The sequence below is a fragment of the Raphanus sativus genome, chromosome 5 (genome assembly GCF_000801105.2).
Source record: "Raphanus sativus cultivar WK10039 chromosome 5, ASM80110v3, whole genome shotgun sequence".
Lineage (NCBI taxonomy): Eukaryota > Viridiplantae > Streptophyta > Magnoliopsida > Brassicales > Brassicaceae > Raphanus > Raphanus sativus.
In genome coordinates, this window is record NC_079515.1 from 22,447,644 (window position 1) to 22,471,212 (window position 23,569).

The following is a 23,569-nucleotide window of genomic DNA, read 5'->3' on the forward strand; positions in this document are numbered from 1 at the left end:
AAATTTGCAGCTGGAAAAATATATATTAAAATTTGCTAGGAGGGTTGTTGAATTGTAAGAAACTTCTCACTAGATACATACATAAATAAAACTTAATTTGATATATACAAATATAAAACATTTTATCATATAAAAAGAATAATAATGAGAAGATAAAAATGGATAAGTGAATGCATACAAAAGAACAAAAAAAACAAAGAACTTCAAAAGAAACACACACATACACACAATCAATCAAGGACACATGGCAAATTAACTTATAAACGTATTGATGCACACAAATCGAACCATTTCAAGTTGATAAATAATCCAAACTAAAGACGAGTTTTGCATAAAACTCTCTGAAATCCATCCAACGAGTTCGCCGTAACGTTGATCATTATTGGCGTACATACAGCCTTCAACGTACGTCTCCTTGACCGAAAAATCCACGTCTTGTAACTCACTCTAGCCGTTATATAGACTTCCATTTCGATCAGCCCTTTGGTCGTTTCAGCCCTCAAGTCCTTAGCATTAAACTTAGACAATGCGACGTTGTGGGACACAAGCTGTGTCTCAATCCTTGTATCGTTCTTAGGACGCTGCTTGAAGGCAGGGATCTCCTTGTGAGCCACTGACTGGTTATGGTGAGCCGTGGAGATGCGCATGGAGTGATATCTCACGGAGACATGTTTCTCCGGGTTGTATGATTTGATCACATAGTTGAATTTGGCGCTAATGTGATCGTCCTTGGCTATGGCAAAATCTTGGACCGAGGCGGCTTCTACCGTATAGACGAGTTTCTTTGGCCTGAGGGTGAGGTATGTGATCAATATAGCGAGACCCACAAGGAGTCCTAGGAGGACAAGAGCAAAGATGATGCATAGGACGGGGTTCAAACCCCTACCTGGCAGCGGTTGCGGTTGCGTTCGCCTAGGCTGTTGGTTTTGAGGAGCCATTGCTAGAGAGGGTTTTGATGGAGATGTATATAACTGGTTTCTAGTTAATTGGTAGGAAAAGATAGGAGCAAAGATTAATTTGATTGTGTTGCTATTCTTTGATACATTTATATAAGGGACTACCACTGAAGTTAGATTCTTTGCCTTTGTGTAAGGATTAGTCCCAAAACTATTGGCATTGCTTGTGAATAAATCAAGAAATCTTAGAAGCTGGAAGATTCGTACTTTTTGCTTGTTTTTCTTTAGTTTATTTTTTTTAATTCTTTGCTTCTTCTTGTAATGTTGTCGCTAGAATTTGGATGATTATAACTATCAAATAATATCATTTTTCTTTCCGATTTACCTGTAAATTTGGTCGTGTATATATATGTACTTAACTAGTTATGTATTTATAGAAAATCTAAGTCAATAAACGATCCGAATCAATTTCATAATTGAGAATTTGAGACACACGAAAAAACGAAAATCTGTGTACTGGGTTAGTTTACTTTTTTCTATTTTTGAAACAAACTTGGTTAACCATCCCAAGTTGGTCTAGTGGTATTAAGGAAACTTCAGCCCCAATACGGACTCGGGTTCGATTTGTACTGACTACAAAATGATTTAGGTCTTTTAAAGATACAAACTCAGACTGTTTCCGAGCTAAGGGGATTAGTCGGTTGGTCACTTCCACTAGATCACCTCCTGATTAATCCAGAAAAAAACAAACTTGGTTAGTTTACTTAATAACCAAATGTATATGTGATATTCAGAAAAAATATAATGCATATGTAATTATTACAGTTCTTTAACAGAACAGGAAGAAAAAAGATTTGAGATTTTTAGTCATCACTCATCAGTGTATCCGACAGCTTAGAAAAAATAAAATAGTATTTTCTTTCGTGAAGAGAGAGAGGAACTTTTCTTTTTTGGTAAAAAGATACAGATAAACTTCCACTCACTTTAGTTAACATCGCTGTGCTTTTTTTTTTTTGTGAAACATCGTTGTGCTTTTGTTATTTCCTTTGCATTGTTGGAAGCCTTTATTCCTTACCTGAAATATGTAAAGGAAAGATATGGCGACAAATTTCTAAACAAAATAAGAAAAAGGATTTAATCGATTCAATTCCCAAAATAAGTTCCTTTTTTTTGTAACTGGCATTTCAAAATAAGTTCCTTTCCCTTTCTAATATTAAGAAAATTGCAGTGTGCAGAGATCGAATAGTACCATATTTTTTGGTACTTATGATTTGCTTTGTAATTTAAAGATATCTAATTTTTTGATTTGTTTTGCTTAAGAAAAATACGGATATCTGATTTTCAGATATCTGAAAAATTTATGGATAATTACGAATATTCACTGATATTTTATCTACTTGTTCTATACAAGTTAATCTACAAAATATTATATAATTTTTTTAAAAAAAATTACATAATATAAAAGATAAAATAAAATTAATGAAATTATATGTTGTATGAATTTTTGAAATTAATAATTTTAGAAAAGAACCATCCGAAGTTGTCTAGACTCTAAATAAAAGAGTAGGACTTTATCCAGTAGCTTCAACATTCCAGTTGAGTTACTAAAATACCTCAAATAAATTTTTTAGTTGCAGTTTTTTATAAAGATTTTATATTTTTCTTAATTTTATATTTTATATGTAATTTTATAAACAAATTAATAAAATTATACATTAAAATAATAATTATATAAGATTATACATTTATATGTATATAAGTTCGAGCGGATCAGATATCCGCTTCTAAATTTTTTAGTACTTGTAATTTATTTATTTTAACGGATATTAAGTTTTAATATTTATTTTGATTTAGAGATTTAAGGATAACCAGATTTTTTGGATCGAATCCAAACGAATAACAAAACAAGTCAAATTTAACAGATAAAATGTCCACCTATTTGATTGAACCTAACTCTTTCGGTGGATAACAGCCTATTAATTAATAAATGGAAAACCATTTTCTGAAAGAAGATAGCCAGAAAACAAATAGTGAAGAAAATAAGAAAAACGGATTATGGATTCATTTCCCAAATCATTTGCGTAGAACATAGAAATGATAAAATGAAGCATGATTTACAAGTGTATATACATAGCATGGGCCGACAGGTCACATGCCTAACCCTAATTGTTAATATAAACATCACTTCTTGCCATTTGAGGCGTTTACACTGAATAGGAGAAAACCACAATGATTTAGTAGATGTTGGAATTGGATCCACAGCTTTGAACCACGTCGAATTATTTATCCACTCTAATAAATCAATGGGCCACAAGCTCTTGTTCATGAGGCGTGTTTACCTAACGGCCACCACTAATAATTAAGTGTGTCAAATTAATAAGATCCATCAGAGTAGAATATTTGTATGTAGCACTAAGTACGATCTTGTGTGCGTCTACGATATACATATCAATTAGGGTCGAAATTCGCGGTCATAGGCCACCTGACTATAAAAATTACCAGGTTCTGATTTAAGCATAAAAACTCATCTTTAGGGTTAAATCTATTTGGACTTTAGACATTTTAAATCTAAGTCAGTTCAGGATAGAACCGGTCCGAAAACCCAAAACTTTATACTTCACTTTAAATATTATCTTTCTTCCAATCAAAATCACTATTAATATATTAATATATTATTTTAATATTTTTATCCAAATTTAATAAAACAAATATGAAAATTGTCAATGCATCTTATTGTTTGATCATTACAAATGTCACACATCCTAAATTCTGCAAAATATATCTTCTTTTTATAACATATTTTTTCAACATACAAAGTCTAAAACATTTGATATGTTTATCATAAATTTTGTTCTCTTATATGTTTAGTTTAAATTTATATTTGATTATTTAAATCTTATTAAATTTGGCTAGTTTATAATATGTTTCTAAAGTATACGAAAAAATATTTGATAAAAAAAGAAAAGTTTAAATCCACTTTATATTTTAAAACAAAATGTTAAAACTAATTTTTGATGAAAATTTAAATGTATTAAAACGATAAAAGTGATAATGACAAATTATTTTTAAAAAAACCAAAGTCCGAAAACCCTATAACCTTATAAGAACCAGGCCGGATTTTGAACTTTAGGCCCAAAATATTTCTGGGCCGAACCAAATTTAAATATTTACTGGTTTAACGGATTTGGGTTGGTCCGAATTGACACCCCTGGTTTATAGAAACAGAGGTATTGAACTATTGATAAGTGATGCAGAAGAAGAGGAAAAAGATAAAGGGCAAGGAAAAGTATAAAGTAAAAGTAGTCATTGCATGTATTGAAGTTGGTCGCCGCATATCCCTTGGAAGATCCTTTCTCTTTCACTTTCTCCACCAGGAACTATACATCCATTGATATATATGCATGCAAGTAAAAATGTATATGTATGTTTATGTTTGTGTATATAGGTATGGTATCTACGTGTGTGTCTCTTGGTGTGTTTGTATATATAGTTTGTATATAGACTTATATACCATATAAACACAAACAACTCAGAGATAAATCATACATGCAGTATGTGTAAACATAACAAAACGGTAATGTATATAATCGACCTAACCATAAGCATCACCAAAGGAATATTCCATTAGTTATTCGATTTGTTGAAATATATTGCAGATTATTATTATTTTTAAATAACGTCAATAGATCTCACTTGAACTATATACTATTCTAGAGTTGATTATACTTATTAAGAATGCATACTTTTTTGGTGTAAAAGAATGCATACTTTTTTTTTGAACACAAAAAGAATGCATACATGTATCACCACTTTGCAATAACTCTTTGTCAAGTTTCACATACTCGCGCGTGTCACCTAAATTTTCTATATAATCTTCTTCCTATACCTTTCACAATCGTCATCTCTCATCTCCGAAAGCTTGCATGGCTAACAACAAGAGCAAACACAAGCTTATATCTCAAGACAAAGATCTTCCGGTTAGTAGTTTAATGATGATTATGATTATGTCTTCTTCTAATCTTGTCCTAAACCATTATAAGGGATCGACGATAGCTACTATAGGGCATAACAGTAAGAAGACTTGATGAATACTCGGACGAGAGGAGAGATCGAGATGTTGACCTACTTGAAAACGTAGATCCTGACAACCAGTACACAGGGTCCATTGTATATTTCTCCCAGACCGGGCAATTTCGGAATCTTTGGCAATGTTTCTCCTGAATATATTTTTCTGTTTCTTGTTTATCGAGTTGTAGTATATCTTCTTGTCATCGATTTGTGAACGAAATCTTTTTCTCGTTCACTAATATGTTCTTGACGAGATGATGATATAGTGTATGATCTCTCAAAGTTTATTTTACTTAGCTTTGCAGAAGATATAAATTTCAAACTCGATCAACAATAAAGAATTTAGAGGAATCAATATTTTCTGGCTATGATCTGATGATCGAGTTGTATTTATAAAAAGTTGGAAGAAAACAAGCATTTATAAATGAACAAAATTTATCAAGCGTCTCTATCTCTACATTTTACTCCCTCCTTCTCTTGTTTCTATATAAGTCTAGCTTTGACACTTTTCACACGAATTAAAAAAAATGAGAGAAATATATTTAAGTTGTTATTTATTACATTTATAATATATAGATAAATAAAATTATTTATAGAATCGATATAATTTGCAATTAATTTTCAAAAAAATAAATATAATTTACATTGAAATTGTAAAGTGATATTTTTGTGTAACAAAAAAAATTAGAACAACACTTATAAATGAATCAAATTTGAATCTAAATAGTAGAGATAGAAATCAAGTTTTTGTATTAAATGCCCTGGCTATAAATGAACAAAATTTTCAAAATACCATATTGGAAATAGATAATATAAGATTTTAAACCCACAAGTCCATTATATAGAAAATTATTCCTAGAAATATTGCTTAGAAATATGAAAGCAAAAAAAACAGTGTTTACAGAAACGGACACAAAAGTAGAACAATAAACGCGAGACGCACACAAAGAACAGAGGTTATGAACCAACCACAAAACACTAAAAACGTTAGAAAAACACAAAACACTACGAACCAAACAAGGTTTCAACATACTAGCCTACGCATTCGTTAGTAAAATCGTATATGTTCAGTGGTTAAATAAAAGAAAGGTCTTTGGATTTGGGGTAAACAGTAACTATTGTATAGACATGTGGTGAAACCTGTCTCTCAGAGACTGCAATGCTGCTGCTTAACTGGCAACTACGTGATGGTTGTAGAAAAAGGTAAGAAAACTTATTTTTTAAGTTCAAGGTTATGAACCAAATACAAAACATTAAGAGCTGAATATACCAAAGAAGATATGTAAAATATGAATGTTATAGTTTGAACAAACCATTCCCTTTTTTAGTTTCGGACAAAATACAAAGATATGAAGCATTTTAACAACGAGTTCAAAAGAAATTATCAGTAATTACTATTACAATCAAACGAAAACTAGTACCCAAACCACCATATGATATTATAATCATTCGTTTAGAATAGCCTATTTTAAGGGAATATTGGGTGAAATTTAGAAGAAGAAAAAAAGCAAAAAGAATGGAATGGTAGCCACCAAATGATTCGAGGTGATGACCTCTAAGATGCGACTGGTTTTGAAGTGGCCTTCTTAACAGCTTCCGCATAGGTCCTATGCTGGTAAGTTAAGGTCGACTCCAGCAAGTCCCAGAGAGACGTCTTCGGGTTCCATCCTAATTATTACCCAGACCAAAAATATCAGATAAACAATTGATTTGGCAAGTGTTCCAAGAGACAGAAAAAAAAGCAGACAGCAAAAACTAGAGTAATTACCAAGTTGACGGTTTATGATGGTCATGTCTGGGATTCTCTTGTCGCTGTCATCATAACCTTCTCCATAAAATTCTTTGGAGCTCACGTCTATCGTTGGACTCTCAATCGCCGTCTCTCCACTCACTTTTGAGTAGACCTGTCCATTATATATTTTTTGTAGCATTTTAGTGTGCCGTAGTGTATCAAAAGAAAAAAAAAACAATCCAGAGTCTTATTTGTGATTTAGCTTTCTCACCTCAGTCATCATTTCAGCAAGTTGTCTTACTGTCACTTCGTTGTTTGGGTTGCCTACATTGAAGATATGCCCATTTGCTCTCTCTGGATTTTCCTGGTAAAGATATTGCAACTTCTTCAACAACAATGCAACAAACGAGATATCACCAGGGATAAAGCATTAATTCAAACTCACAATCATCAAAAGGACAGCTTCAATAGCATCTTTGATGTAGATGAAGGTTCTCTGTGATTCTCCACCATCCACAAGCTTGAGAGGCTCTCGCCGCAGAAGGTTCTGACAATAACCCCAAAAAGTAAAAACAATTAAGCTACCAGCCACAAAAAGAAGTCAGGTAATTGGACCGAGTCTGTATTCTTACGTTGCTAAAGCATGCTAGGACACGAGGAACACCCTCGCTAGGACCATCAATGCCAGGGATGAAATCCATCCTAGGTCCAATCCAGTTAAAAGGTCTAACAATGGTGAACTCAAGTCCGTTTTCAGCACCCTCAGCTGCAACCACAACCCAGAAAAAAAAGGTGAGAACCTTTTCTGACTCTTAACGTACATTAAATTTGATTTTCATGTTAAAACAAAATAAAAACAGCAAACCGTAGACAAGTCTCTCAATAAGTTGCTTGGCGCAAGCATAAGACCACCTCTGCTTCTCAATAGAACCAAATATGCAAGGGGATGTATCTTCTTTGAGTACATAAAAATCAGGATCCTGAAGAAAACAAGACGAGCATCACTAGTGAATGGTGAAGAAACAACAAATACAGAGTCAACAAGACTAATAATAAGAACCACAAGACATAAACTAAGAAAGCCACACTCAGGTATAATTGCAGGAAAATAAACTACATTGTTACCAAAGCTATTAAAAGAAGATATTGCTAGGACTCGAACTCGTTAACTTAACCATCTAAATCAATTTTAAGAAATCTAAACAACAAGAATTGGAATAATTAAATTTCTGAACACATCTTAAGAAGAAAAAATGATATAAACGCTCAGACCTGACGCAGAGGATGATCCTTGGGAAGAAAGCTTCCTATAGTTTTGCCATAGACTTCACAAGTGGAGAAGTGAATCAAACGCTTGTTGTTCTCAGAGCAGTACTTAACCTAACATTAACACCACTCAATGTCACCACTATAAACATTGAATTGATTCACTTAAAAAAAAACATACCACAGGGAGAGCATCGATGAAATTGCTGTAGATAGTGTCAAGAGGACGCGTATTGTAATCCGCCGGCGTACAGATCGCAGCTAGATTGATCGTCTGCAACGCAACGCAACACAACAAAACATCACACAAACGATTGAAGCGTAATTTGAAAATTCGATTCTCCGATAATGAATCACAGATCTGAGTGTGTAACTAACTACTGAGAGAATAGATATTTTACCAGATCTGCCATCTTGACGAGTCCCTCGAGTCTGGAATCGTGCTTGATGTTGATGCGGTGGAACTGGATCCGCTCGGCCCACCGAGAAGTATCAGGCTCCAGCAAGTGCTTGATCTTGTCGTTGTAGACGTCGAGCGCGAGGACCTTGTGCGGAGTCTCGTTCATGAGCTTCTCGCAGAGGTGAGAGCCGATGAATCCACCGGCGCCGATCATGCATATCGTCATCGGCTTGATCGGCCTCCCGTCCAGATCCAATCGATCGGCTCCGTTCGCCATTGTTGTTGTCGGTGGAGATAGAAACGCGTGATCTCTATTCTCTAGTAGTTACAATGTAATCAATTGGGTGTGGAGGGGAGAGAGAGAGGGAGGGAGGTTTGTGAGAGAGAATGGGAAAGAGCAGAAAATGAGGGATTTAAAAGACATGTGGATGCATTTGCATTATTATTAATGGTTAGATGAATAAGGTTTTCGTTAGTGTGTCACATTCTATTCTCTACTCAAATTGTTATGGATTTTTTTCCTATTATTGACTCAGTGATGGATGATTGTTCACGTGAAATATAGTTTTCAATCTAGTTATATAGATCTGACCTGCCTAGTAGATAATTATGTTAACAATGAAAACCAGACCGGCCAGTCGAATCGTTAAAAACTAGATTTGAGTTAAATCGGTTTAGTTCAATAAAAAAATAGTTATTTTTTAAAAAATTAGTAATTCGGTTTGATATTAAAATCAGTTTTTTGCAAATTCAAATTAAAAATAAATAAAAATTGCAAACTTAAAAAAAAATCATATTATTTTTAATAAACAAAATTAGTTTTCATTATATTTTTATATTATTTTATAATTATATCTTATTTAGATTCTAACAATAATATAAAATTTTATAAAAGTGATTTTATAGTTATACATAGTTAATTTAAAACCGGTTGAACCAGCATTGACCAACTATAATGCCAATTCAATGTCTGGTTCGATTTAAACTTTAGTTAATACTTAGTACTTAAGTACTTTAGTAGTAAACAAATAATTTTATTTTAATAGTAAACAAATATTTTTGTTCAAAAAGATGTAGTAACGCAACGACTCAACGTTCTTCATTTGAAAAGAGTTCATATAAGACTGAGTTCGTGTGATGGTAAGTAAGAATTAGTTAGTGATACATTACATACTATATGTGATAAGATTACAACCAATAAGTCCCAATCTCTGTGTAAGGGAGTGAATGCTAGAAAGCTACAAGAAGCGGAAGTTCCGAAGATGGAGAAGGAAAACTACATGTAACAAGAGCAAGTAATAATAATCACTTGTATAACTACTCTTTGAACTACTCTCTCTCCACTGCCCTGTGCTTATTACGTCTTTGCTTCTTCCTCCTCTTGTCGCTGAAACGTTCACCTCCTGAGAACCTGTAACGTAATCAAACTCTCGCAATTTCATTAATTATACTCTCCTAATGTAATAGGGTGGGATATGTAAATCAAGCCGAAATGTATTTATAAATCTATCGATAGAAACCATGTTCAGTGTATAAAATAACTCACAGTCGTATTCTGCCCATCCTATCCGTTGGCGGACAAGATCGTAGACCACCACTTTGTCTTTAAGAACCAAATCTGCATATCAATCCAGCCAGGAGAAACCCATTCAGAACACAATAACTGCACTCGTTTTTAAGTTTCACTTGATCAAGTTACAAAAAAAAATATGAGTCATTACCACCGAGAATTGTTATACGGCGATGCGACATTCTCTGGAAACCAATGCACCATATTGAACTTCCTGACTAATAGGTAGCAAATGAAAAAGAGAAAACAAAAAAAGAAAATCAATTTTTTTTTGGGAAATCGGCAAAAAAAACACTGAACTTTACAGGAATTGCCAAAAGAAACCTGTACACTTGTCTGGCCAATAAAAACCTGAACTTTTGTTGACTTATTTAGATTATTAACAAACTTACGATTGACTGACCAAATTAGCACACCGTTAAATGAGAGTTAAGACAGCGTTAACCCAACGTTAACTGTTGACATTAAGTGAAACGACGTCGTTTCGTTTTATTCGATTTGAAAATAAAAATAGGTAGACACCGGGGTTCGAACCTGGGTTGATTGGATCAAATGACAAGGTATTTTACCACTAGACTAGTGGCATATTCAATGTATGAACAAACACGTTTACTTTTATTTGGTATTGATTTTGAATATAAAAATTCTGTAAAAATTTAAAAAGTCTTTAAAATTCTAAAAATTTGAAAAATAAAGAATTTTTTATAAATTAATTTTGAAACTGAAATTAAAAATAAAATTTTATTTTTCCTTTAAAAAATCAAAAATCTTCCAAAATTTTCATTTTTAAAAACAAATTCCAAAAAAACGAAAATTTTCATTTTAGGATTAAAAAATTTGAAAATAAATAAAAAAAATCGAAAATAACAAAAAATAAAGTTATAAAGAAATTTGAATCTGAAAACAATCAGAATCTATAAAAAAATAATTTTTTTATTTTATTTTTTTTTTATAAAAAAATGCCAAAAAGAAAATTTTCATTTTTCAAATTATTAAAAGAAAATTTGAAAAAATAAAATAATTCGAAAACAAATTCAAAAAAAAGTGATAAAAATTTTCAAATCTGAAAGCATATAACAAGAAACTATAAAAAATAAATAATAATAATAATAAAAATAAAATATATTAGATGTCAAAAAAAATAATAAAAAATATATTTTTTATAGTTTCTGATTATATGTTTTCAGATTTGAAATATTTTAACTTTTTGGAATTTTTTTCGATTTTTTTCGATTTTTTTTATAATCCGAAAAATGAAAATTTTCTTTTTTGGAATTAATTTTTCAGTTTTTAGAAATTTTAAAGATCTTTTTAAGTTTTTAGATAATTTTTTTTAATATTCAATCAATACCAAATATAATTAAATGTGTTAGTATATTCATTGATTGAGCCACTAGCCCAGTGGTAAAGTACCGTGTCATTTGATCCAAACAATCTGGGTTCAATCCCAGTGGTCGACTTGATTTTATTTTCAAATCATGTAAAACGACGTCGTTTCATCTCATTTCAAAACGACGTCGTTTCACTTAACACCAATATTTAACGATGTCATTTTTTCTGTTAAATTTGCTGACGGCGTGCTAAATTGGGAAGTCAACGAAAACATTGTTAATTAATTCTAAAGTCAATGAAAAGTTTGTGTTTTGTTTGATCAGCCCATATGTCGAGGTTTCTTTTGGTAATTCCTACAAAGTTCAGTGTTTTTTTGTCCGATTTTCCGTTTTGATTTGTTGCGGTTTTGGTTAAGTTTCAACAGGCTCTTGGTTTATAGGCTTGGCCCAAACTAGATACGTGGATGTATTAGAGAGAATTGGTCATTGGGCTAAGTTTTGTTGATCATACTGGGACAGAAGATATATATGGCTTATAAACTCAATAAAATAACAAAACCTAATACCACAAGTCAAGTATGAGGGAGTTGGTGAAGGTGGTAGCAGTAGGTAGAGAATTGACAAAACAAGCGAACTACTCAGGCCACATTGTTTCTTGCTTTATCTACTTTGCTATTTCCCTGTCTTGCAGTTTCAAAATTTTCAAACACCTTTGCCAAAACATGAAAGCTGCAGCGCAGTTGGGACGATCTTATCCATCCGAACAAAACACGTAGAGAACTGACACGTGCAAAATTAATCGCTCGGAATGGCAGAGCTCATGTACTATTCTAACAAGCAAGGTTGTGTCTCAAAAGCAGTCTGAAACCATACCAATGCCTCCAGTTTCTGTCGGAGTTGATCATGTGAACGGTAATAACAGCACTGCACGTGTCCCGCATCATCATCATCAGAAGCCTCTTAGCGTCACTGATCTCTCTCCAGCTCCCATGCACGGATCTAACCTACGCGTCGCGTATCAAGGCGTTCCCGGGGCTTACTCTGAGGCAGCCGCCGGTAAGGCTTACCCTAACTGTCAAACTGTCCCTTGCGATCAGTTTGAAGTTGCGTTTCAAGCGGTAGAGCTCTTTATCGCTGATCACGCTGTTCTACCCGTTGAGAACTCTCTCGGCGGTTCCATCCACCGTAACTATGATCTTCTCCTCCGCCACCGTCTCCACATCGTCGGAGAAGTCCATCTCCCTGTTCACCACTGTCTCCTAGCTCTTCCCGGCGTACGCAAGGAGCTCCTCACGCGCGTGATCTCACACCCTCAAGGTCTCGCTCAGTGCGAGCGCACACTCACAAAGCTCGGTCTCAACGTCGCTCGCGAGGCTGTGGACGACACCGCGGGAGCCGCTGAGTTCATCGCCGCCAACAAACTCCACAACATGGCCGCGATAGCGAGCGCACGCGCCGCCGAGATTTACGGGCTGGAGATTTTGGAAGACGGGATACAAGACGACGTGAATAACGTGACGCGCTTCGTGATGCTGGCGCGTGAGCCTATCATACCGAGAACTGATCGTCCGTTCAAGACGAGCATTGTCTTCTCGCATGAGAAAGGTACTAGCGTGCTTTTCAAGGTACTTTCTGCTTTTGCGTTTAGGGACATCAGCTTGACGAAGATCGAGTCTAGGCCGAATCACAACCTTCCGATCAGGCTCGTTGATGATGTGAACGTAGGGACGGCTAAGCATTTCGAGTACATGTTTTACGTGGATTTTGAGGCTTCGATGGCGGAGACGCGTGCTCAGAACGCGCTCTCGGAGGTTCGGGAGTTCACGTCGTTCTTGCGTGTGTTGGGAAGTTATCCCATGGATATGACTCCTTGGTCACCATCATCCTCAACATAAGACACTGCTTTGTGGCGAAAAAAAAAACATACAAGTTGTAATGAAAGCATGGAGAAACCATAAGATATATGTTAGAGCAACTGCAATCGTGAGGTTCACCATGGAGTCCTTAGCTTTATAATACTATTTTTTTTTAAAAAAATTTTTTTGTTTGAATAGTTAAAGATCCTAAACTAAATGGTATGTACAATGGTGAGCCTCACTTTGTAAAGAAATTCAGTTGTTCCACCGAAGAAAAAAGAGAGAAGGAAAAGCTTGAACTTCCAAGAAGAATGATGATTATATCATAGAGAAGCAAACAGAGATTCATGTATGTGTACTTTTGACAATACAAGTTTCTTTAGTTAATCAAAATGTGGCCTCTCACAACAAACTCACAGAGGTTATTATTATTACCAGACCGGAACACTCTTTTCTTGCTGACTCAAGAGCTTCTTCAGGCTTTTCACCAGGTGCATCAGCAGGTGAAGAAGAAGACATTTTCTTGTTTGCATTATTAACACTAGTATTCTCGTTCGCAACTGTTTCCTCTTGCTGCTCATTTACCTACATACACACCCCAAAAAGTTCAGGTAAAAAAAAATGGACCTTACCCACAACTCAATATCAACTAAGCAATTAGACTAAAACGAACTTACGTTTCCGATTGTTCCGCCACTCAAGATGTTCAGTAAGTCTCTCTCAACACGCTGAACAAGCTCCGGCTGCAACATTTTTTTGACAAATAAACATGTTACGTCAAAAGAAGAAACTATACAGCTACATGCATCTTGATCAAACAACATCAAGTTTCATTCATCCCTAGACGAACTTCAAGCACTTGAATCAGCGATTCAAGAAGGATAGCCCAACACTGTTAAAAATACTCTTTTTTGTACTTCTAAAAACAGATTCAAGAAGGAATGTCTTTTGATTGGTTGAATGTTAAAAACAGATTCAATCTTTTAAAGGTTTTCTATCAAACATTCAAGAAAGTATCAAAATATCAATCGGTGAAACGATCCAAAGATAGTTGACAATGAATTGATGGAAAAAGGATAAAACTACAAATTGGAGAGGAACCAAACCTGAAAAGCACAAATCTAAAGGGGTTTCGTCGGAAGTAGAAGCCTCGTCGCTCAAAAGACGATCGATTCACTCAGAAACAGATAGATTGATATCTATCAGATTGCAAATCAGGATGATGGAGAAGAAGACCCACCCGGGATCGGAGGCGACGAGAAAATTAACAGAGCAGAGAAAACAAGAGAGAGATATAGAGAGCCAATGGCAACATGCCACGTCTATAAGGATTGAATCCTTAAATGCCTTATTAACGGACCAATCCTTACCTACAATAGCTCTTTTAATATTATTCAATTCATTTTGACATATGATTGAATGCTAAGGACTCGTTATCATACCCTGTTGCGGGTGGTCTTATTGCGATTGAAAAAAAAATGTTAGGCTTGAAAGTTTATTATAACACAGGAAAAGCTTATATAATGTTAAAGTCTAAAGAATGCTTTCACCTCTTAGTTCGAACACCACAGATAGCAAATTTGTATTAAATACGAAAAAAAAAAGGATTGCATCTGCCGGTAGTCGAACCCGGGTCTATTGCTTGGAAGGCAATTATCCTAACCGTTGGACTACAGACGCTTTTGTTTATCCTGTAGCTATATTTATTTATAGAGTCATAATGAAGGATTGAATCGATTATTCAGATCAGTCTCGCATCGAACCAGCAGTATCAAGGACTCTTCAAATTCAGTCGTCATGAATCTCTCCCTTGGCAAATTCCAGCTCTTGGATCAACCACCCGCTCTTTCCTCGATTTTTATAAGGTAATCTGATGAACTACTATTCATTTCACGTAGAAGGTAATCTATCAATGTTGTTTTGGATTGTTACAGTTCGAGAAAAAGAAAGCAATTGAGGATGAACGTGCTAGACTGTAAGCTGTGCTTCCCCCCTTTCAATTTTAGTTTCGGAGTTCACTGAGAAGTTATTTAGAGTGGATAATGGTGTGAGTGATCGATCTAGGGCAGTAACGTTGAGATGAATCGCGGATATTTTGCTGATATGAAAGTATTCAAGGAACATGGCGGTAAGGTAAAATCAAGTAAATATTCCCTCCCGACTAAGAATTGAACCCAAGTGGGGGAGTGCATACTTGACACTCCTTTACCACTAGGGCACCATCTCGTTGGTCTTGCTAATGTACTTAGATATACATGATCAATGGGGTTTGTGATGTTTCTTAAATGATAAGTTGATGTTTTTGTAGATAGCAGCTGCAAATAAGTCTGTAATTCCTTTCCTGCTGTGTCAGCTGTGAAATTTCCGGAATTAGCACAGAGTGTTTGGCTGTTCATAGAGTATCATTGGTCTGTCTGTCTGTCTGTCTGTCTGTCCGAGCTAGCTCTCAGGTACAGATAATAATTCCACTCTGTTTTTTTTTGTTACATACTTCAATTGGAAACCAGTAGAATGTTTGGTTAGCCTTTATGAAGAGATGTGTAGTATTAGCGGAAGTGTTTTGCATGTTGAGGTTATTAAGGAATGGTTGCATTGCATGATACAGTGTTTTTATCAGTGATTAAGTACTAGTTGATAAATGTGACCTTGTATCATGGCTTGTCTAATTCTTTCTATGCTGCTGGTTGCTGTGTCTGACAGGAAATGATCAGCTCGTGGAGCAAACCATTTCTTCAATCGTTTGGCGACAGGAAAGATCTTCAGTTGTTTGAGGTACTGTCCTCCATCGTTATTATTGCCAGCTGTTTTTTAGCCTTACCTGGAATGTTTCATAGTGAAGTGCTACAAAAATTTCTTTAAACAACATCTTGTGGAGCACCTTCTTGATAGAGTTTCACCTATGCAAATAAAACATCTGAGGGTCTTTTTTTCTTTCTGTTCCATGACATGACCAGATAGATGCTTAAACCGGAGACTTGTCTCAAAAGACAAATGCTCCTGTGGAACAACTAAATTTCAGAACGGCTCACCGAAGACAATAATAAATGTATCTCTTTTATCTTTTGTTAGCACCTTCAACGTAATAGAGAATATTTTCTTCCGCTCTATATTAGTGATGGACGTTTAGACTGATATATGCCTATCCTTTAAAAATGCTAAAATCGAAAACCAGTAATACAGCACTGAACTGTATATTTAACAGACTATATTTTGAGTGTTACGTTTAAAGAAATAATACGGCAACCAAAATTCCCAGTTGAGTGACAAAGGTGATATCAAAACTTTCGATTAATGCCTAAAGGATACTATTAAAAGTTTAAAACATTGACTTTTAACTCTTTAGCTAAAAAAGAAGAAAAGTTACATCCTTAGCTTCATGGTTGGTGGAGCATAGACACATTACATCAGTGCAGCACTAACATGTCTTTTTATGCAACAACCATGAAGATACAAAAGAAAAAAAGCAAAGTAACTTACAGAGATCACAAATATTTACCAAAAAACGCCATTATTTGTAAACACGCCAAAACGATAATAATTTAAGCGAAGCTTCATTCCAAATTTTTTAATAAATTAATCACCAAAAAATCCACAAAAACTTTAGTACTGTCATCGGAACGTTCACTTGACGTTTCTCTCTCTCTCTCTCTCTCTCTCTCTCTCTCTCTCTCTCTCTCCATCTCCTCGGTAACTCGGAGAAATGGCGGTGTATTCTCCTGCAGGAGTAATCATCGCTTTTGCCGTGTTGCTACATGCTGCGACGACCATTGTTTGCGGCTCCGACTCGGTTCTCAAGCTGGAGAGGTTGATTCCGCCGAGCCACGAACTTAGCTTGGCTCAGCTCAGAGCTTTTGATTCAGCTCGCCATGGAAGGTTACTTCAGTCTCCTGTCGGTGGAGTTGTTGATTTTCCCGTTTATGGAGCCTCCGATCCGTTTCTCGTTGGGTAATAATATAACACACTGTTTGTTGTTTATCGATTTTTCTTTTTTGAATTTCTCTTTATTTTTTCATATCCAAAAATGTCCTTTTTAAAAAAAAAAAAATTAATCGGAGAAACATATGTGTTTCTGGTTAGGCTGAGTAATGTGATTCGGTTCTGTCTTTAAAGATTCGATGCGTTTTACATATCAGATGTGATTATAAAATATAAATGAACTTTGTGCTATGGCAGGACACTAAGTCAGCATTCATGTGTTTCAAAATAGAATCTTTCTTTGACTCTTGTCTTTTTATCCTTATTTAGAAATCTCGTCTTGTTTTATAAATTACCTGCTGTTATTTTGCTTTCAATGACAGACTTTACTATACGAAGGTTAAACTTGGGACACCCCCAAGAGAGTTCAATGTGCAAATCGACACGGGAAGTGATGTTTTATGGGTTAGCTGCACTCCTTGCAACGGCTGTCCCAAGACTAGTGAACTCCAAGTATATATATATTCCTTTATGATCTCTAGGGTTTTATCTTTATGACATCACTTTTTGTTTTTAAACTCTCTTTATGTGTGTGTTTCCAGATTCAGCTGAGTTTCTTTGATCCTGGAGCCTCATCCTCAGCTTCAATGGTTTCGTGTTCGGATAGGAGATGTTACTCTAATTTCCAGACGGAATCTGGCTGTTCTCCTAACAATCTTTGTTCGTATACGTTCAAGTATGGTGACGGAAGTGGTACTTCTGGTTACTACATCTCAGATTTCATGTCTTTTGACACTGTTGTCACCAGTACCTTGGCTATAAACTCCTCTGCTCCCTTTGTCTTCGGGTAAGCTTAGCAGCTACTAATGATGATTCCTTAAAAGAGTTATATTGATATGTGATGCTTTATCTTTCGATATTTGACAAAAAAACAGGTGTAGCAATTTACAAACGGGAGATTTACAGCGGCCTAGGCGAGCGGTAGATGGCATATTTGGGTTAGGCCAGGGGCGTTTGTCTGTAATTTCACAGCTTGCTACTCAAGGCCTCGCACCACGAGTTTTTTCGCATTGTCTGAAGGGAGATAAAAGCGGCGGGGGTGTAATGGTTCTTGGTCAAATCAAGAGACCTGATACTGTCTACACTCCTCTTGTTCCATCACAGTGAGTTGTTCTCTGAACTTGATTACATAAGACCAGGAGGTAGATTCAAGGCTTGGAATATAAAACGTGTGATTTTGTTTAGCTTGGAATAGAAAAGAAAAACTAAAATATATATAAAAAACACCACATCTTGATTCAGATAATATGATGATGCAAAAAAAAAAAAAAAACATTTTCAGGCCACATTATAATGTGAACCTGCAGAGCATTGCTGTGAACAATCAGATATTACCGATTGATCCATCTGTTTTCACAATAGCCACTGGTGATGGGACCATCATTGATACAGGGACTACTCTTGCTTATCTTCCTGACGAAGCTTATGTTCCATTCGTCCAAGCTGTGAGTGTTTTTTTCTCTTCCTGATTACAATCAAATTTAAAAGATATATGTTATTATACCTTACAAGAAAGAAAATTAATAAACCGTTCAAACCTGCAGATTTCAAGTGCTGTTTCACAGTATGGGCGACCAATTACATATGAGAGTTACCAGTGCTTTGATATAACATCTGGGTAAAGTTCCTCTGTATATATAAGAAGCCTTTATCTCTCATAATGCTAACAAGAATTTGAATCCATGTTTTGCAGTGCCGTTGATGTCTTTCCAGAAGTTAGTTTGAACTTCGCTGGTGGTGCATCAATGGTCTTAACCCCTCGTGGCTATCTTCAGATGTTTTCTAGTGTAAGCATATATTCATACACTACTTCATAAGTTGTCTTGGATTTGTGGCAATGATAAAGGTTTTGAGAAAGTTAAGCTACTCAACTTTTAGCTACAGGAATAATGTATCTAGCCTAGGACTGAATCTAGCAGATTAGAGCTGTTATTATTTTGTGAGACTGAGAAAGAGACTTGTGCTAAACTTCTAGCATATTCAAGTTACTCTATAGATAGTTCTCATGTATTCATTTTCAGCCCTTGGGTAAACGTGTTATCTATCTGGTACCAAAAAAAAATTGATTTTCTTTTTTTGTTTTCTCTTTTTCATTTGCTACCTATTAGTCAGGAAGTTCAATATGGTGCATTGGTTTCCAGAGAATGTCGCATCGCCGTATAACAATTCTCGGTGGTAATGACTCATATTTTTTTTTGTAACTTGATCAAGTGAAACTTAAAAACGAGTGCAGTTATTGTGTTCTGAATGGGTTTCTCCTGGCTGGATTGATATGCAGATTTGGTTCTTAAAGACAAAGTGGTGGTCTACGATCTTGTCCGCCAACGGATAGGATGGGCAGAATACGACTGTGAGTTATTTTATACACTGAACATGGTTTCTATCGATAGATTTATAAATACATTTCGGCTTGATTTACATATCCCACCCTATTACATTAGGAGAGTATAATTAATGAAATTGCGAGAGTTTGATTACGTTACAGGTTCTCAGGAGGTGAACGTTTCAGCGACAAGAGGAGGAAGAAGCAAAGACGTAATAAGCACAGGGCAGTGGAGAGAGAGTAGTTCAAAGAGTAGTTATACAAGTGATTATTATTACTTGCTCTTGTTACATGTAGTTTTCCTTCTCCATCTTCGGAACTTCCGCTTCTTGTAGCTTTCTAGCATTCACTCCCTTACACAGAGATTGGGACTTATTGGTTGTAATCTTATCACATATAGTATGTAATGTATCACTAACTAATTCTTACTTACCATCACACGAACTCAGTCTTATATGAACTCTTTTCAAATGAAGAACGTTGAGTCGTTGCGTTACTACATCTTTTTGAACAAAAATATTTGTTTACTATTAAAATAAAATTATTTGTTTACTACTAAAGTACTTAAGTACTAAGTATTAACTAAAGTTTAAATCGAACCAGACATTGAATTGGCATTATAGTTGGTCAATGCTGGTTCAACCGGTTTTAAATTAACTATGTATAACTATAAAATCACTTTTATAAAATTTTATATTATTGTTAGAATCTAAATAAGATATAATTATAAAATAATATAAAAATATAATGAAAACTAATTTTGTTTATTAAAAATAATATGATTTTTTTTTAAGTTTGCAATTTTTATTTATTTTTAATTTGAATTTGCAAAAAACTGATTTTAATATCAAACCGAATTACTAATTTTTTAAAAAATAACTATTTTTTTATTGAACTAAACCGATTTAACTCAAATCTAGTTTTTAACGATTCGACTGGCCGGTCTGGTTTTCATTGTTAACATAATTATCTACTAGGCAGGTCAGATCTATATAACTAGATTGAAAACGGGAAATCGGACAAAAAAACACTGAACTTTGTAGGAATTACCAAAAGAAACCTCGACATATGGGTTGATCAAACAAAACACAAACTTTTCATTGACTTTAGAATTAATTAACAATGTTTTCGTTGACTTCCCAATTTAGCACGCCGTCAGCAAATTTAACAGAAAAAATGACATCGTTAAATATTGGTGTTAAGTGAAACGACGTCGTTTTGAAATGAGATGTAATTAATCGTCTGATGACGTGCTCTTACAGTAACGTTTTTTAATACATTGAGACGAATGCGATTACTGGTTTCACGAGGAGGTGACACAAACGAATAAAGGATTAATCATCCACACACATCAAATAGATACAAAGCAAAAGTGTGATAAAAATAAGATCGAAAGGAGACATGTAGTGAAAAAAGAGATTACAAAATATATCAAGGGTCTATATTGAGGATTATCGTACAATAATGAAGTGAAGCACACCAATTTTCTCTTCTAATACAAGCAAACACATTAAGAGAAACAGAAAATTCACGTGCTTCACAAAATTCCAAGAGATAATCACCCTTATTAAATAAGAAAATCACATGCCATAGTACTTAGCTAAACACACAAACTACGTGAAACCAATATCTTAAATTTTATTAGTATTAGATAATCCTCACCGGGTTCTATGTAGACTCGTCGTAAATATCACAAGTAAAAGATCTAAATTTTAAAATGTTGCTTCATTTTCTTTGGAAAAATTGCTATATTTTTAAATATCAGAGTCCAAGTCTAACAAAGAATTTCTCCCTTTTCAAGATAAAAATTCTTTGGTAGACTTGAGATGTTTTGTGGTGCATAGTTACGAAGCAACATTAGAAAATTCAGATCTTACCGGATATATCGATGATTATCAGAGTCACCCGGTGTGTTTATCTAACATCTCTATCACTCCGTGGTGACACATTCCGTATCCTCCTCAAACCCATCAAAAGAAAGAGACGGGTGAGGAGAATGTCCATGGCCAAAGGACTTGATGTGGTCCTTAAGAGACCTCTTGTGCTTAAAATCTGATCCACATGTACAATACCAAAGCTTTCCACAGTTCTTCTCATGGGTCCTCCAATCACCTTTAACGGCCAACGCTTTGCCACATTTTCCACAAGAGAAAGGCTTGGAGCCATGCTTACGTTTGTAATGTGTCTGAAGTGTACGAAAATCCTTCAAGGGCTTGGCACGCGGATGGTTGATGTTGTTCTTGCATCCTTCCGCGCAGCAATAACATGGCAGCCTCAGGATAGCCGCAGGTTGGGTTGTACCCTTCAAAGAGTCAGCTCCTTTTCTGAACTCTGATCCATGTCCCCACATATGCATCTGTGTTGTTTATTGAAATCCATTGTAACCTTAGCAATGATGTGGATAACTTCACTTATGTTTTTGACCCCAAAAAAAAAAAAACTTCACTTATATATGTGAGAAAGTTTTGAGTGATTCAAATTGAATTGATATTCACCAATCTACAAATATATTCTATGTACACAAGTTACAAGAAGACCCATTCGAAATATTTGAAGTGAGAAATTTTTAAGTATAAACCAATGATTCTTAATTAGATGTCCTTTTAATCAGATGATTATTAGCTTAAGTAATCGATTGCATATATTCAGTAAAAGTAGAGTATGATCATTGTTTGTCTTTATTTTCTCCTTTTTTTGTTTGTTGCTAAATTACTTTACCAAATCCCACTCCGTGATTCTTTTGCTTTCTGGCTTTTCAGCAAAAAAGGCAAGACAAACAATGAAAAAAGTCAAAAGATTTCGAAGATGTCTCAACTAATCCAGAAGTTTTATACCCAACTATCTTCTTTTTGTTGATTTGGGATTTATATATCTAATACGATGATTCACCAACCGAGATTAATTACCGTAATAGCCACTAAAGTTCAAAATCTTTTATTCAAAACTTAAAACTTTCCTTGCAAAATTATGTATGTTATGATGTTTATTTCAGTACTCCTAAGTATGAAATCAAAGTTTAATTTATTCTGTTATTTTAATTCAAAAATAATTATTATGTATTAAATATTTTATCCTAAGGAAATATAACCATAAATGAAATAATTTATGGTTAGAATGGACAAGGACAAAGGCAAAGGTAAAGTTGATATAGTGATAATATATCCTTCTTTGTTAATATAATACATCTAGTGATAATGTTTTTGATTACATTATAAATCAAGATTTCAACCCATAGAACAGCATGCTTGTAAGTGAATTACTGGATAGGTATGAAAGTATATATTATAGAGATGATAAGCGAGAAGACGTACCTGCATGTTATTGTACCTAGTGAAGGTTTTGCTGCAAATAGAGCAAGCAAATTGCATTGGACCGACATGAATCTGAGCCGGACTTGGTATCCAAAATCTCTTCCCACAGACTTCCATATCATCAATCATCTTCTGCTCAAACGTCATCTTTATCCTCTTCTTCATCATCACCACACCATCTTCTATTCTCTCTCTCTTAATGGACTTTTTCTGATGATGCTCGGAAGTTGTATCTGAGTCATCCTCCACTGAGTTACCACGGTGATAGGTAGGCAATCCGATTTGGAGGGTAACCACATCATCATCTATCTCTTCTTTGATATCATCGGATGCTTGACTTTCATCTTCCATGAGCTTGTTTAGAAGAGGCAAACATTGAATAGACGTAGTGTTTGTGTTGAGTGGTTCTTGTGGTTGGTATAAGAATAGAGATCGTTCCAAAATGTTCATCTGACTTTGATGATATGATCTTGATACAACATCTTTCATCTTCATAGGGAATAATACAGAAGGAGAAGAAGAATTAGAAGATGCTCTAAGCCATGCAAGGAAGCCTGAAGACTTAAAAGTTAAACCCTTCTCATGAAGATTCATCTCTCTCCCTCTCTATCTCTCTTTCTCTCCACGAAAATGTGTTAGATTAGTAGTAGAGGTTATTTATTCAACCTTCCTGATGTGTATAGGTTCTTTTTTTTTCCTACCCCAACACGTATAGGTAAACATGAGAATGTTCGCACGTGTCTCCGTATGTACGCCTTTACATAAGGGGAAGAGAGTGTAATTTTCTTCATATCAATGTGGTGGGTCTTACTCAATATAGTGAAAAGGAGAGACGCACAAG

At 34.8% G+C, this 23,569-nt stretch overlaps 6 protein-coding genes, 1 long non-coding RNA gene, 1 other non-coding gene and 1 pseudogene across 8 annotated transcripts; 3 read left to right on the forward strand and 6 right to left on the reverse strand.

Moving 5' to 3' along the window:
• Positions 1-111: 111 nt before the first annotated feature.
• LOC108859079 (uncharacterized protein At1g08160-like) lies at positions 112-1,024 on the reverse strand. Its single transcript, XM_018632927.2, has one exon. It carries the CDS (start codon positions 936-938, stop codon positions 315-317), a length of 624 nt encoding a protein of 207 aa, XP_018488429.1. The 5' UTR covers positions 939-1,024; the 3' UTR covers positions 112-314.
• A 5,207-nt stretch (positions 1,025-6,231) lies between these two features.
• LOC108856200 (UDP-D-apiose/UDP-D-xylose synthase 2) lies at positions 6,232-8,772 on the reverse strand. Its single transcript, XM_018629954.2, has 9 exons — positions 8,364-8,772; positions 8,144-8,236; positions 7,969-8,076; positions 7,562-7,676; positions 7,329-7,462; positions 7,142-7,243; positions 6,968-7,060; positions 6,733-6,868; positions 6,232-6,632 (listed from the first exon to the last, which is right to left on the reverse strand). The coding sequence occupies exons 1-9, from the start codon at positions 8,637-8,639 to the stop codon at positions 6,520-6,522; spliced, it is 1,170 nt and encodes a 389-aa protein (XP_018485456.1). The 5' UTR covers positions 8,640-8,772; the 3' UTR covers positions 6,232-6,519.
• A 667-nt stretch (positions 8,773-9,439) lies between these two features.
• On the reverse strand, positions 9,440-10,222 carry LOC130512343 (aspartic proteinase 36-like). The gene is made up of 3 exons (XM_057010218.1): positions 10,084-10,222; positions 9,909-9,980; positions 9,440-9,773 (listed from the first exon to the last, which is right to left on the reverse strand). The coding sequence occupies exons 1-3, from the start codon at positions 10,112-10,114 to the stop codon at positions 9,601-9,603; spliced, it is 276 nt and encodes a 91-aa protein (XP_056866198.1). The 5' UTR covers positions 10,115-10,222; the 3' UTR covers positions 9,440-9,600.
• Positions 10,223-11,794: 1,572 nt separating this feature from the next.
• LOC108857314 (arogenate dehydratase/prephenate dehydratase 6, chloroplastic) lies at positions 11,795-13,215 on the forward strand. Its single transcript, XM_018631288.2, is given in 1 exon segment — positions 11,795-13,215. A coding segment is annotated over 1 exon segment (1,317 nt). The 5' UTR covers positions 11,795-11,841; the 3' UTR covers positions 13,159-13,215.
• A 204-nt stretch (positions 13,216-13,419) lies between these two features.
• On the reverse strand, positions 13,420-14,543 carry LOC108857315 (uncharacterized). Its single transcript, XR_001950339.2, has 3 exons — positions 14,226-14,543; positions 13,797-13,862; positions 13,420-13,704 (listed from the first exon to the last, which is right to left on the reverse strand). It is a non-coding gene; the product is annotated as an uncharacterized LOC108857315 (long non-coding RNA).
• Positions 14,544-14,659: 116 nt separating this feature from the next.
• Positions 14,660-16,049, forward strand: LOC108860344 (uncharacterized; annotated as a pseudogene).
• Positions 14,728-14,799, reverse strand: TRNAG-UCC (transfer RNA glycine (anticodon UCC)). The gene has a single exon. It is a non-coding gene; the product is annotated as a tRNA-Gly (tRNA).
• Positions 16,050-16,708: 659 nt separating the features above from the next.
• Positions 16,709-19,913, forward strand: LOC108856733 (aspartic proteinase 36). The gene is made up of 10 exons (XM_018630603.2): positions 16,709-17,064; positions 17,418-17,547; positions 17,637-17,881; positions 17,970-18,197; positions 18,377-18,539; positions 18,639-18,712; positions 18,788-18,881; positions 19,203-19,269; positions 19,373-19,444; positions 19,580-19,913. Exons 1-10 carry the CDS (start codon positions 16,820-16,822, stop codon positions 19,750-19,752), a joined length of 1,491 nt encoding a protein of 496 aa, XP_018486105.1. The 5' UTR covers positions 16,709-16,819; the 3' UTR covers positions 19,753-19,913.
• Positions 19,914-20,821: 908 nt separating this feature from the next.
• LOC108805287 (zinc finger protein WIP3) lies at positions 20,822-23,421 on the reverse strand. The gene is made up of 2 exons (XM_018577295.2): positions 22,729-23,421; positions 20,822-21,773 (listed from the first exon to the last, which is right to left on the reverse strand). Exons 1-2 carry the CDS (start codon positions 23,320-23,322, stop codon positions 21,348-21,350), a joined length of 1,020 nt encoding a protein of 339 aa, XP_018432797.1. The 5' UTR covers positions 23,323-23,421; the 3' UTR covers positions 20,822-21,347.
• Between the last annotated feature and the right edge of the window lie 148 nt (positions 23,422-23,569).